The sequence below is a fragment of the Macaca thibetana genome, chromosome 4, assembly GCF_024542745.1.
Source record: "Macaca thibetana thibetana isolate TM-01 chromosome 4, ASM2454274v1, whole genome shotgun sequence".
Classification (NCBI taxonomy): Eukaryota; Metazoa; Chordata; class Mammalia; order Primates; family Cercopithecidae; genus Macaca; species Macaca thibetana.
Window position 1 is genome coordinate 117,312,372 of NC_065581.1, and position 14,525 is coordinate 117,326,896.

The 14,525-nt window shown below is 37.1% G+C and overlaps 1 protein-coding gene across 4 annotated transcripts in view; it reads right to left on the reverse strand.

The window, feature by feature from the left end:
* Positions 1–14,050, reverse strand: part of STXBP5 (syntaxin binding protein 5) — a 191,881-nt gene extending 177,831 nt beyond the window's left edge. For all 4 annotated transcript variants that reach the window (XR_007724950.1, XM_050787300.1, XM_050787299.1 and 1 more), the window contains exons 1-2: positions 13,635–14,050; positions 12,267–12,364 (exon numbers count right to left, since the gene is read on the reverse strand). Coding sequence is in view for 3 of the 4 variants with exons in the window: in XM_050787300.1 (XP_050643257.1) it covers positions 12,267–12,364; positions 13,635–13,787 (251 nt within the window). In the remaining variant the exon portion in view is untranslated. The remainder of the gene's footprint in view (positions 1–12,266; positions 12,365–13,634) is intronic.
* Positions 14,051–14,525: the final 475 nt, after the last annotated feature.

Consider the following 14,525-nt stretch of genomic DNA (forward strand, 5'->3'; position numbering starts at 1 on the left):
GAAAATATATTAAAAATGAAGATAGCCACATCATCAAGATAATAAGAGTAGGCAAAATTAATTTTTACTGCTTACTCAATGCTAATATTCTGCTAATCTCATTTAAGTAAAACTACAAAATGAACTATTTCTGCAGTAAAAATTTAACAAAATGCTAAGAATAACCATGAAAAAATGTGTACATCAACATTTAAAACTTTAAGTCAAGACAATTGTAACATTTTACAAATGTCCAACAGGATCTGAAAACTTAGTTCGGTCAACTGCTTTCTTTTAATGCGAATAAAACAAGCACTACAACAGAAAATTGCAGCATTCAGACTAATATGTAATTATAGTATTCACTGGGTTGGAATAGGCCTCTAGTTATCTCCTTCCACTATTATTTTTAGTAAGAAATTTATTATTATTTGTAAACAAATTAGAGTGGTTGAAAACAATCATTCTTAATATTCACTGTTTTGGAGTTAGGACTATTTTTGAAGAGGCAAAAATGAATTATATTTATTATCACAGGCCATTACTTAGAATGGTTTTTGATATACAAATATACTTTTAAAGGAATCACTTGTTCAAACTACTATTTACTATGTAGTCATAAACAAGAGTGGTCTGGGTTAAATGAACAAGAAAGAATGTAAATTCTCACATGTAAGTAAAAACAGCTTTTTATCCCAGCATCCATTCCCAGATGCCTAATGGCTAAGTTCTTTTCTCAACTATGTTCAGTTAATTTTAAAAGAAAAATACAACACATTATGAAAAATACAGTGCAAAAAAGCACAGATGGAAAAAATCTGTTTCAACTCTTCTCCTTTTCAAAAGACAAAAAGAGACAAACACACAAAAGGAAAAACATTTAGCAGAAAGTACTGCAATAGCTGATGCCGCCAGATTTATAGTCACCTCTGACAGAGTGCTGCTGTGAAAAAGCAGAGGTACTGCTATCACAAGAAAAGACTATGTACTTTCAAGAAAGAGCAGGATTAAGCACTCTTCAACAAACAACTTCACCAGGAAAAGCTTCAAAAGTTCCAGACTGCACTTATTTCGGAAAAAAAAAAAAAAAAAAAAAGACCAAACACTATTATTAAAACACCTCCAACTGTTTAAAACTTGATGTTTAACAATAACTACCATGTAAGTTCTAGGACTCATCATATCTTTTACAAATAACAAGCTGTATAAAGCAAACCTTATTTTTCAATGAAGATTAATATAAAACAAAAATTAACAGCTACTTTTTATTTAAAAATCTTGCTAGGTGAATGTTCACGTTAAAATCATAGCTCCAATAAATATAAAGAAATATGCTCAGCATGTTATTTCATTTGTCATATATATATTTACATATACTTCCAAAAGAATACTAGTTGGAGAAATGAAATCAAGTAAAAATTAGCCTCATTTACTAAATAAAATTATATTTTTATTTACTGCTACTGGAAAAATGCAAAAAGTGGTCAGTGGGCAACTATTAAATATTTTCAAAAAGTAGATATAATTTCAGTTTCCAATTAAATTACCATGTATGTTCTTTCCAACAAGAAGCATGTAATATATCTGATTCTAAAGAAAGTGGCCAAAAATCTGAATTTTCTTCTAGGAGCCTTGTGAATTTTTTGTCTGTTTGTTTTGTTTTTTGTTTTTGAAACGGAGTCTCACTCTATCACCCAGGCTGGAGTGCAGTGGCACGATCTCAGCTCACTGCAACCTCCGCCTCCCGGGTTCAAGTGATTCTCCTGCCACAGCCTCCCGAGTAGCTGGGATTACAGGCACCTGCCACCACGCTTGGCTAATTTTTGTATTTTTAGTAGAGACGGTGTTTCACCATGTTGATCAGGCTGGTCTCGAACTCCTGACCTCAGGTGATCCGCCTGCCTCAGCCTCCCAAAGCTGGGATTACAGGCGTGAGCAACTGTTCCCAGCCATGAATTTTTTAAAAATACATTATTCATTTTTCAGGTAGTTTTTTTCCCAGTTATTTTAGACAAACATCTGTAACATCAAAGAAGCCACAATATTTTAATAAAATGTTTACATTCACTTTTATCTTTAAAGGCATCTATCTAAATGTACTACACATATGTATATGATATTAAGAAAGATATTAAGAAAAAGCTACAAGGCAAGTATATTTTTAATTAAAATTAGGAAGTCAAGCTAAGCACTTCAATTATTGAGCTAATCATTAAACTACCCTCAAAGGATGCCTAATTAAGCTACTTTTTTTTTTTTTTTTTTGAGACAGAGTCTCCCTCTGTCACCCAGGCTGGAGTGCAGTGGCTGGATCTCAGCTCACTGCAAGCTCTGCCTCCCGGGTTCATGCCATTCTCCTGCCTCAGCCTCCCAAGTAGCTGAGACTCCAGGCACCTGCCACCACTCCCGGCTAATTGTGTGTGTGTGTGTGTTTTTTTTTTTTTTTTTTTTTTTTTTAGTAGAGACGGGGTTTCACCGTGCTAGCCAGGATCCTCTGGATCTCCTGACATCGTGATCTGCCTGCCTCGGCCTCCCAAAGTGCTGGGATAACAGGCGTGAGCCACCGCACCCAGCCTAATTAAGCTACCTTTATTATTATACTAATCATAATTCAATAGAGATAACACCCCTCTCACAAGATTAAAAAAGAAACTATAAAAATAATCTACCTTGATATATAGAGTTACTGTGTATTATTAAAAATTACTGATTCTTGGCTAGGCGCAGTGGCTCACGCCTATAATGCAAGTACTCTAGGAGGCTGAGGTGGGTGGATGGCTTGAGCTCACGAGTTCAAGACCAGCCTGGGCAAAATGACAAAACCCCATCTCTACAAAAAAATACAAAAACTAGCCAGGCGTGGTGGCAGGCGCCTGGAGTCCCAGCTACTTGGGGGACTGAGGTGGGAGGATCCCTTGAGCCTGGGAGGCAGAGGCTGTAGTGAGCCCAGATAGCACCACTATACTCTACCTGGGCAACGGAGCCAGATCTTGTCTCAAAAAAAAAAAAAAAAAAAAAATTACTGATTCTTTTTAGGACTCTTTTATTTGTGATGAAATTTCAACTAGCAGCAAGTGCTATTAATGAAATTTAAACATAAAAATGTATTTCTTACTGAACATTCTTCTCTGCATATCCTTTAAAAACAAGCCAGGCTGATAAACTAAGGCAGAGATTGGCAAACTTTGGCCTGTGGACCAAATCCAGCCAACTGCTTGATTTTATAAATAAAGTTTTATTGACGCACACTTATTCTTTACATATTGTTTTTGGTTGCATTGTGCTACATATAAGCAGAGCTTAGCAGCTGTCACAGAGACCACAAAGCCTACCATAATTTGCTATCCAGCCTTATATAGGAAATGTTCGCTGACTCCTAAAGACTTAGATCTTCTTTAAATGTCTGCGCACACACACATACTCATCCACCCTATGATCCTTACTGAAGGACATAAAGTTGATCATTTAGGAATCCGTACGTTCCCTCGTCTTGATTTTATAATTTATACACTTCTACTATCTAATTTCTGGACTCTTGATAAAGGAGACGATACTGGCTGATTTTGCTGATTTGCATTACTTTGGACTGCACTGTATCTTGTCATATCCTGTAACATTCTTCATAGGTTATTTTAAAAGAAAATGCCACTCCATATTACAGCTATAACTTCCAAAAGGTCTATTTTTAGACATTTAATGTCACATATTACTTATAAAGAAATGGCAATATAGAAATCAAAATCTTAAAGGCTCATCTAAGAAAAATATGGCTAAATAGGTTAGAAGTGGGGATGGAATCAAACCAAAACATATGTCACAAAGACAAAGACACTGGGTTTTAAACATAAGAATTATTTAAACACAGAAAAGTTTATTCTAGACTTCTAGACTTAAGGATCACTAAACACATGGCCATTGCGGAACACTGACTGTAGGCAGCCAACTGCGTCAACAATTCTTACCCCTACCGCCTTCACCTCAGCTTACCTTCCACTCATGGCCAAAAGAAAAAAGATAAGTTACATGGTAAACAGAGCTGGTGTACAAAATGTATTTAAAAGTAAATATGAGGAAAATAAGAGATTAAACCAATCAACTAGAATTGCTAAATCTGAAAGTAGATGATGGCATTACACTTAAATTATTTAAAAATGATAATACAGATACATAGAAGATCATGAAAAAGTCCTTATTTTTATGGCTGCTAATAAAGATCAGAAATGTGTTCAAATTAAAGTACAAAATAATTGTATAGAAACCTGAATGTCTCTACAGGAAGTCTGAGTAATTAAATCAGAAAGTACCATAACTTCTCCTTAGAATGTGTGCTGCATATGACTAAGGGAAGAGAAATGTATCAAGTACCTTTTGGCAGTTTTGTATGATTATAGTTTTATGAACTCTTAGTTTATTTCATAAAAATCAAGTCAGTAATCACTTTGTTTTGCTTCCCAAGAACTTTTGTAGAATGACAATATGTTTAAAATCGATCTTAATTCAAATCCAAATCTAAAAGGTATTAATAGTGAAATGCCCTTTTCTCTGTATCAATCTGTTATACTCTTAAACAGATAAACATCTGTTTAGGTCAAACCAAAAACTATTTCCTTAATCTGCCATCCCAAAATACCAAGTATACCTTCTGATGATGCTAATATAGCAAATCAGCTCAAGAAACTCTCATTTAAACATCGAAAACAAATACACATTCTGATTATTACTAATTATTACTGCCATATTACTGATATCCTAATTATTAATTTTCTTCTTGTAGCTGGGCACAGTAGCTCATAATCTTTAATCCCAGTTTGAGCCCAGGAGACCAGCCTCAGCAACATACTACGACCCCATCTTTGCAAAAAAGAAAAAAGAAAAAGAAAAAGAAAAAAAATACACACACGCACACACACACACACACACACAAAATTATGTGAGCCAGGTAAGGAGGCTCACATCTGTGGTCCCAACTATTTGGCAAGCTGAGGCAGGAAGATCAGTGAGCCTGGGAGGTCTAGGCTGCAGCGACCTGTGATTGTGCCACTGTATTCCAGAGCGAAACCTTATCTCAAAAAAAAAAAAAGAAAAAAATTCTTCTTGTAAATAATTGCCTCTTCCAGGACATAAAAGTAAAGCCAAATTGATCCAACACTTAAGCTTATCTTTTATTTAGTGATACTCAAGCCTATAGTCCAGTTACTTACATGTAAATGCCCAGCAAGTATTACTCTAAGTTATTATAGTATACAATTACCACATTTAGTACTCAAATTACATACTAGCAATTCAAGGGAGATAGTCTCTATAATAAATCTCTAAAGATTAATCAGATCATATGATCAGGAATTCAATATTCTTAAGTTAATTTATTTTAATTTTACATCCTGACATTTAACAACCAAGAAAGAAGGTAAATTTTGTTAATAGTATTAAAAAAAAGTCCTGGTTTCCTATTTCATAATGAAACCTTATCTGTTATACACAGAAAATGCTACAACCCACCATCTTAGTATTCAATGTGAGCTACTGTTTCAAGAAAGACATTTGTTATTAGTTCATTCACATGCTCTTTCCTGGTCCCTCCTGTAAACAAAGGTTTACACTTGTGCTTCTACTGACTTGGATTATGAATGTAGTCAATGGACACAAAGCTGAGGGAGCCACAATGGTATGGAGTCTAATACTTCATTCTCTTTAACAGGAACTCAGAACAAACAACCAGAAGATCCCTCTACAGGAACACAGTCCAAAGAATTCCTAAATCCCCCACAGAAAAAGAAATTCTAAGATCCAAAAGTTGGAAGGATTCTTGGAAATAACACATCCCAATTTCCTCATTTTACAAGAAAGGAAACTGAAGCACAGAGATTTTAGTTCACTTATACAAAGTAAGTCTGAAGATTATTAGAACAAGAATCTCCTAATAATAAGGTAATGGTAATTCTTCCAAAGTGCCTTTACTTTTTCCTTTAGGATGGCAAAATTAAATTGTAATTTAAAATGAATCATACTGAAAACCAAACAGAAAACAAAGAGAACATCCAACAGAGAAAAAAACTCATCTTACTTAAAGCAGAAAGGCTTACAAAACACAGACTTGATTCTCCAATAGTTAACATATTCTTTTCAATTCCATGGCTTTTATCGCATTTGTTTCCCTCCACAAGAAATCCATTGCAAAATAAACTGTTTCCAAGCAGATTCCATTTCTGGTTGTTCGGAAATAAATGTGCCTATTCCTCCTGCTGCAGTAGTCTATGCTAAGAATCACAACTTACAGCTGATACAGCACTCATTCTTCCTTTTATGCAATGTCCTCTTGAATGAGGAGCTAAGAGTTGAGGTATGAGCTGAGTATTTCAAGCTCCTTGTTTCTCCTGCACAACTACAATTCCAAATGACCAAAACTCTTCCATGAACAAAAAGGATGGAGGAGGAGGAAAGCGGTTATGAACAAAAATGATGGGGAGGGAGAAGAGTGGACAAAAATCTGGCGTGGTGGCTCATGCCTGTAATCCCAGCACTTTGGCAAGTTGAGCTCAGGAGTTCAAGACCAGCCTGGACAATACAGTGAAACTCTGTCTCCGCCAAAAATAAAACAAAATAATGGTGGCACACACCTCTGGTCCCAAATACTTGGTAGGCCAAGATGGGAGGATTGCTTAAGCCCAGAAGGTGGAGGTTGAAGTGAGCTATAATCCTGCTACTGCACGCCAGGGTAACAGAGTGAGACCCTGACTCAAAAAAAAAACAACAAATAAACAAACAAGAAAAAACACTGGCTAAATTCTAAACTAATTATTTTACTTTTAGCCTATTTCAAACGAAAATCATTTCCAATTTTTTTCATAGCATAATTATGTTTTATAGAATAAAATTAAGTAGCAAGTCAAAATATTCTAATGCTATCTTATAAGTACTGTACAGAAAGTCATTAATCAATTTAGCATTTACTATATGTGAGAAACTTTCACACACATTAATCTAAGTCGCAATTTTGAAAACTTGTGGTTGAGAAGAACATAACCTTTTTTTTTTGAGATGGAGTCTTGCTGTGTCACCCAGGCTGCAGTGCAGTGGCACAATCTTGGCTCACTGTAACCTCCGCCTCCCAGATTCAAGCGATTCTCCTGCCTCAGCCTCCTGAGCAGCTGGGATTATAGGCACACACCACCATGCCAGGGTAATTTTTGTGTCTTTAGTAGAGATGGGGTTTCACCATGTTGGTCAGGGTGTTCTCAAACACCTGACCTCGTGACCCACCTGCCTTGGCCTCCCAAAGTGCTGGGATTACAGGCGTGAGCCACCATGCCCGGCCGAACACAACCATTTTAAAAACAAACTCAAAGAAAAGAACAGTGCTTTTCAATATCTTTTCCTCAAAGTTTGTATTAGCTACAAAAATTAATGAAATGGAGGCCTTCCTACACAGTTGCCACTCAGTATTCACTGAGAGAAATGACGGACCTGAAAATTAAAGCCACAGAAAAACTCTCATATGAATAATAATCACGTATTATAATAAAATGTAATAATCATGTATCCACCAAAATATCCCTTCATGATCGGAAAAGCTACACACACACATTTTAGTAGATTTAACCGTGACAATAACCTCACAAGCCAGGTAGCATTATTATTCTTATTCAACTGGTGAAGAACTTGGGCTAAATGCCCAACCAGGGGCACCTGGAAGTGTTTTGGAGGGTCTGGGTTGCCACATTGACAGGGGAGGCAACATGGGCATTTAGTAGGTGGGAGACGAGGATATTAAATATCCTGCAACGCACTGGACAACCCCACAGAATTATCCTGCCCAAAAAGCTACCACTTTGAGAAACACTGACAGAAAATAAATGGACAATGCCAAACAGCTACTAATGACTTTAAACATAAATTCAATAACAAAATCCTGGAAATCACCAAGGACCAGCCAAAAAAACCAAAACCAAACAGTAAAAGTATATCAAATTCTCACATTAAAATAGGAAGTCTAGGCTCCTCTCTCAAAATGATAACACAATAAAAGTTAAAGATAACATAATTTCAACTCAACATTTCTCTGCCACTTCTTTGCCAAGTTTTTCACTTCGCTTGTAACTGCCTCATTACTTTACTTGCAAAACCTTATCATCTTTAGTTACTCCCTAAGATTTTATACAAACAAGTCATGCCCTTCTCCACTTCCCATTCTGCCACCCCTGTTTTGGATCCACTTTACTACCTATATGGATTAATAGTTTTCTGTGAGGTTCACTTGGTCCATTCTTTTCATCTATACCACTACACCACTAACCATGCTAAAAAATCACACTTTCTTCCTGTCAGCATCTCCTATTACATAACTATAATTCCTAACTGAACATCATGCAGATATCTCAGGTTAATATTCAAGACCCTCAACAGCCTCCTTATTTCTCCTGCTAACTCATTTATTCCAACCAGCCTCTTTTAGTATTCCTCCAAACTAGCATAATTCCCTTTTCCATGCTTTTGCCCATACTGTTTTCCTTGCCTAGAATAATTTTCCCACTCCTTCCTCTCTGTCATTCTGAATCCTTATTTACCCATGTATAGAAATGTTCATCAAATGCAACAAATTTACATGTAACCTGACTTTGTGTAATGTCAGTAGAGCCCCAAATAATTCTCTAATTTTGACTGCTTATTTAGTTCCAGTCCTTCGGTTAGAACTGGAAACTTTTTGAAGAGAAGGACCACATTTTCATTTCTTTTGTATTACTCCTCTAGAAGAATACATAGCTACTTGAAATCATAAAATTTTTCCTTGAAGAAATCATTTAATACTGCACCTTCATTTTTATAGTAAGGAAAAAAAACTAATTCAAGGACATGTAATTATTTAGTGGAAAGAGAGGAACCAGAATTCAGGCCACAATTTATAATCTAATGTTGTCTGACACTCAAGTGCTTGTTAAATCAACTCTAAGGTAAAAAAATCATTTTGTAAGCCTGTCTCCAGCAACATTACTCTGCATTATAAAAGACAATCCATGCCAGGTCAAAATAGAGATTGTCTATATCACTGTATTTTCCACCAGTCAAGAAGACAATGAATGAGGTTCTTCCATAATAATTTGACAATTCATTTTTAAACCTCAAATTTTTACACAAGTTCAGTAAACCTGAAATTCCATTTTTCTGCTCAGTCCTTGAAATATTCACATATAAAATGATCTCATTGTGTTTAGAAAAAAATTTATTTTAAAAATAATATCAGGGTAACCCATGATTACATTACAGTATGAAGCAATTTGAAATTTTAGTAGTAAATCAGAAGTCTAGATAAAGACAACAGCATTATTAAAAATACCTTCATTCTTCAATCTCATATTCTCTCCAGAAGCCAAGAAGGTTTAGCATTCAGCATATTTATATCATCTGTCATTTGCTATACATTAATGTAGCAAATACATTTAATTTATTTTGCCTCATTATTTATCTTATTAAAGGATTCAGATTTTTCATTAATCCTTGTCTACAAACATTAGCTATCAGTTATACCCTTCTTGTCTGGTTTTTTGGTTTTAACCCAGAGTAAATAAATCAATTTAGTAAAGTCTTCTGACATTTAGGATGACATTCATCAGTTAAACTACATATACATTTGGAATTGTAATAGCCTAATCTTACTTCTAAAAACATCGCCTACTTTTCAATCTGCAAGGAAAATACTTTATCTAGAAGTCCATTTTCTGCTGTAAAATGTGACAACTTTTTAGGATAATTGTGTTACAGATTACAAGAGTCTAATATAAGAAGAGAATAAAGGATCAAAAGAAACCAATTACAATAGGAAAATCTACGAAAGCTCCAAGTTAATATATACACACTTGTAGTAAATCTGCACGTTAAACCAATGTGGAGATTTGGAATTCAGGTGTCTAGTTTCAAAAATAACAAAGAAAAAGATACTAACATATATCTTAAAGCACATATATGGAAAATGAGATAAAATAAAAAGGGCTTAGTCACTTTCTATAAATCAGAACCATAATAAATAAAGCTCATAGCTCATCTGCTACTTAAACTCAACAGAAGGAATGACTAGGTGGTATTACTGGCAAGCAAGCCAATTTATCACTCTGGAATGTTCATAGAAATCTCATAAAAAGGCAAAGTAGAAAGTAATTTGGTAAATAGTTTTTCAGACTTCCTTCTTACTAAGGAGGTTCTAAAAACATTTTAGAGTATAATTGCAAACTGTAATTACAGGTTCACTTTTATTCACATACTTAACTATAAAAAGTATACCAAAAGTCATAGACAAGCGATAATTTTGGCCACCTGATCCTTGATTTTAATTGGCAATTAGCACTAGGCCTAACAATTTACACCTTTTGTGCCACATCAATTACTCAAAAGCATTAGGGTAAAAGTGTTGTCTAAGAATCTGGTTTTATAAAATCAGCCCTGCTGGTGGTACTCACTTATAATTACACTAAATTATAAAAGGGCTAGTTTGGCTGTTACAAGGAAAAAAGGTTATTTACCAAAAGAATGTCGAGACCACACTGGGAAAACAGTAAAACCTAAACTCATTTTAAAGAAAAGCAAAATAATGGAAAAATAGCTTATTTAATTCAACTTCACTTTCCTTCTTCTAGTCCAGTTATGCGATTCTTTTGCTGGGAAAAAAAAGAAACTGCTTTCAGTTCCAAAGAATGCATCTAGATCCAACGCTATACTAGTCTTGTCTACTATAGTTTTGCTGAACACTCAGGACCCACACTGACAAAATAACTTCATTCCCATCTTCACACAACAACCCTAAACTGGATGGTCTTGATCATTGAGTTCAGGAATAAATATACCTAAACAATTGAAGCCAAAAAATACTCTGGTCATAACCATCTAGATATTTGGGCAAGAGCACTTGAGACATACTGTCTCAGAAATTAACAGATTCAGATCTAGCCTGGTCAGATTTTATCGCTTATATAGGTATGACTGCATAGTATTTACTACATATAGTAGACTTCACTTAGTAACACAATTCAATAGTCCATCCTAAAACTTCTATTAGCATTTTGAAGACAGCACATTAAATCACAAATAAAACTTGAGGCATTATCTTTATATATATGTGTGTATATATATCTATATCACATAGTACTTCTTTGAAATAATGACTTTAAAATGTAAGTAAAATGCCTGGCACATGTTTAACTCAAATGCAGATTCCCTCGCTCCTTCTCAGGAACCAGAAAAATCTAAAATGCAAAGAGGTAAAGCTCCTCCCTTATCCCATATTTCTTTTCTTTCTTTTCTTCCTTTTTTTTTTTTTGGACAATAATAATGTCTATTGAGATCATCTAGTGACTTTGTTTTTCTATTTATCACCAACACATTACTCATTAATATGTAGGAAGTAGATATCCTACAGATGGATGAATTCAAATCTTATTAAGTTTAAAAATAAGAATATATTTCGGTTAAGTATGTTTCAAAGTCACAGTAAAAGAAAACACATTTCAATATAAAAATAGAAAGTGAGCAGTCTGTACTGCTCTCACTAAAAAATTATCTTGAAAAAAATCTTTTGAAGCATTTGAAAAAAATGCTTGATAAAACTAATATAGTTCATACATAACCAGGAAAATTCTTTCTATACTAGTAGTTTAATGTATAGTAACCTAACAGTTTTTACAAATACATAACAAATGTAGACTATGAGAGAAAAAATATATCAAGAAAATAAATTTAACCCTATGCATTTTTCAAGAAAATGCTCTAAAAAATGGTAGAAGTATTAACCATTTATAACTTTATAGAAAATTAATTTGCTGCATTTATCTTCTGCTAATTATTTTTCTACACGGACATGTCAAAAACAACCAAATTCAGATTCAAATCCAATCTCCAATTTATTAGAATAGGTCATAAGTTCAATATCTACCATGCATAATATTTTTTAAATTGTCTTTAAATCTCATCCTTAACATACCCCATTCATCAGACCAATAGTATAAGCAGATATATTTTTCCTCATAAACTTCTATCTCCTTACAAATAAAATAGTTATTATAACAAAACTTTAGACCTCTCTTTGGATATATGTTTAGCTACTATAAACGAAGAGCTGAGAAACATCACAGCAGTATATAAGATGAATTATAATCAAGGGAAAAGCCAACACATGATTTCTCATAGTATATATCTGATCACACCAACAGGAAAATAAAAATTTTCTTTGGAACTAATCCTCAGAAGGACTGGGGAGAAGTTAAAAAAGTAGAAGTTAAAAAATAAAATTAAAAAAAGGATACAGCCTTAAAGCACCAGTCTGAGTTCCCACCGCCAGGATCTTCTGTACAGGATCAAAGGCCAGGGCTGAGGGTTGATAGGGAAATCCATGGCGAACAGTCTAGGGATGGGCAAGTGACATCACAGCAACCAAGGCAGCAAGCGAAATTTAAAAATAGAAAAGTCAACAGAGGCGTTAGAATTTAGAACCACTACCACTGATGCAAAACACATACACATGCACTTACTGCTTTTAAAAAAAATAAGTGAAACCTACACTCACAAAGTCACTCACATAGAACCTGAACCAAAAACCTAGTCCAGCGATATACTTTAATTTCGCTTTTCCATACTGGTATTCCATAGAAGAAAATATTTTATTAATATTCCATACTATTACATCGACACCAAATGACTAAAGTTTGCAATAGTACAAAATTCTGTAAACCCATTAAATGCAATTCATACTTTATTTTGGCAGTATTCATCATTATTTTATTTGGATGCTAACGCAAGTACTTCTAAGGAAAAGCTGTCATATAATTACTTTAGTCAAGCATTCAGTAGAGCAATAATCAAACCTCTATCTCAACATTTTACACTTGTAACAGAACGAAGATGAGTACAACATATATTTTTGCAATTTACTATTAAGGCCATAATCATTTTAGGGCATTAGACATACACACACACACACACACACACACACTTTTAAGAAACTCTGACATACAAATACATAGCTATTTAAGAGAAAGGCAGGTATTAATACCGAGACAAGTTTGTGTTTCTTATTAAGCAGCTGGTGAATTAATTCGCTGCATCATTCTTTCTGAATTACAGAACGCTTTGGCAATCATCGTGCCATTAACAGGCAAAAATCTCAGTACTAACTTTTTAACAAACAATGATAAAAAGAACCCTACGATTTCATATCGTAAGCCACTCACCACATTTTAAGGGAAAAGTGATGAGCAAAGGTGTGGTAGAACAGGTTTGGCTTTTTGATAAACAACATTCATTAGACACCGTTTCCAAAGGAAACTTCGAAGTTGGTGAATCATATTAAAACGCTTGAATATAAAAGCTTCCAGGTTATTACTGGCAGTGTCAGAATACAAATTAAGGGTCGGATAATAGTTTGAAGCAACCTTGAACTGACTGCTGCATGTGCAAAGGGAAGAGAGAAAAATCAACGAGAAGGAGTAAAGGTATCAATCTCCAAAATAACCCACCGAAGAAAGGTTTGCCAGGGGAGGAGCGAGCATTTTATTAGAGTTATTATTATTACTGGCGTTCTCTTCCCTTGCATTCCCATGTAAAGCCCGAGTAGCCCCCTTAAAACAACCCCAATTTTTCAATGACGGCGTCGCGGGGCTGCGCGCTCCGTTCACCTTGCAGAGCTGAAAGTGCTCGGACTGGAGCGTTTCCTGGATCTCCGGCTCCCGGTTCCCAGGCGGATGCTGCTGCTGCTGCTGCTGCTGCGACGCCGAGGACGAGCTGGCGGTCAGGCCGTCCAGCACCTTCCTGATGTTGAATTTCCTCATGGTCTCGGAGGGGCTCCCCCGCAGCCCGGGAGGGGAGGCACGGGCGTCCCCAGACGGGGGAGACTACCCGGGGCCGAGGGCAGTTTCGACCGCGGAAACGAAGGAGTGGGAGTTTAAGGGCAAGGAGGCAGCTGGAGGGAAGCAAAAGATAATCCGAACAGGAAATACTGCGACGACAAGAGAGGCGGCCGCAAGAACCCCGGGCGGCGACCCCTCTTCCTCCGAGGCCGCCGCTGCTTGGCGCGGCTGCTGCGGCGCCGCTTCAGCCGCCGCCGCCGCCTCCTCGCTCCGCGGCCAGGCAGCAGCAGCAGTGGCGGCGGCGCCCGAGCCCGCTCAGCCCAGCCTCACCTGGCCGCGGGCGGACTCTGCGCCGCGCCGCCGCCCCGGCTCGCCCCCGCCGCCGCCACCGTCGCCGCCGCGTCCATGGCCCGCGGCCGCGCCGCTGCTCGCCTGCCCCGGCCCCGCAGTCCCTCGGGCGTCCTCCGGCTCCTTCTCCTCCTCCCGGGGGTCGCCGGCGCTCTGTCAGCGGCCGCCGCTCGGCCTCCCAGCCGCTGCCCGCCCGGCCTCGCACACTAGGCGCCTGGGGTGGGTCCCCGCGCCGCCTGCCTCGCTCCGCCTCGCTCCTCCGCCGCTGGACCGGCCCGCCCTCGCCGCTCCCGAGCCCGGCTGCGTTCCTCAGGCGCCGCCGCGGCAGTCGGCTCTCCCCGCCCAGCTGCTCCCCCTCGCCTGACAGGGCGC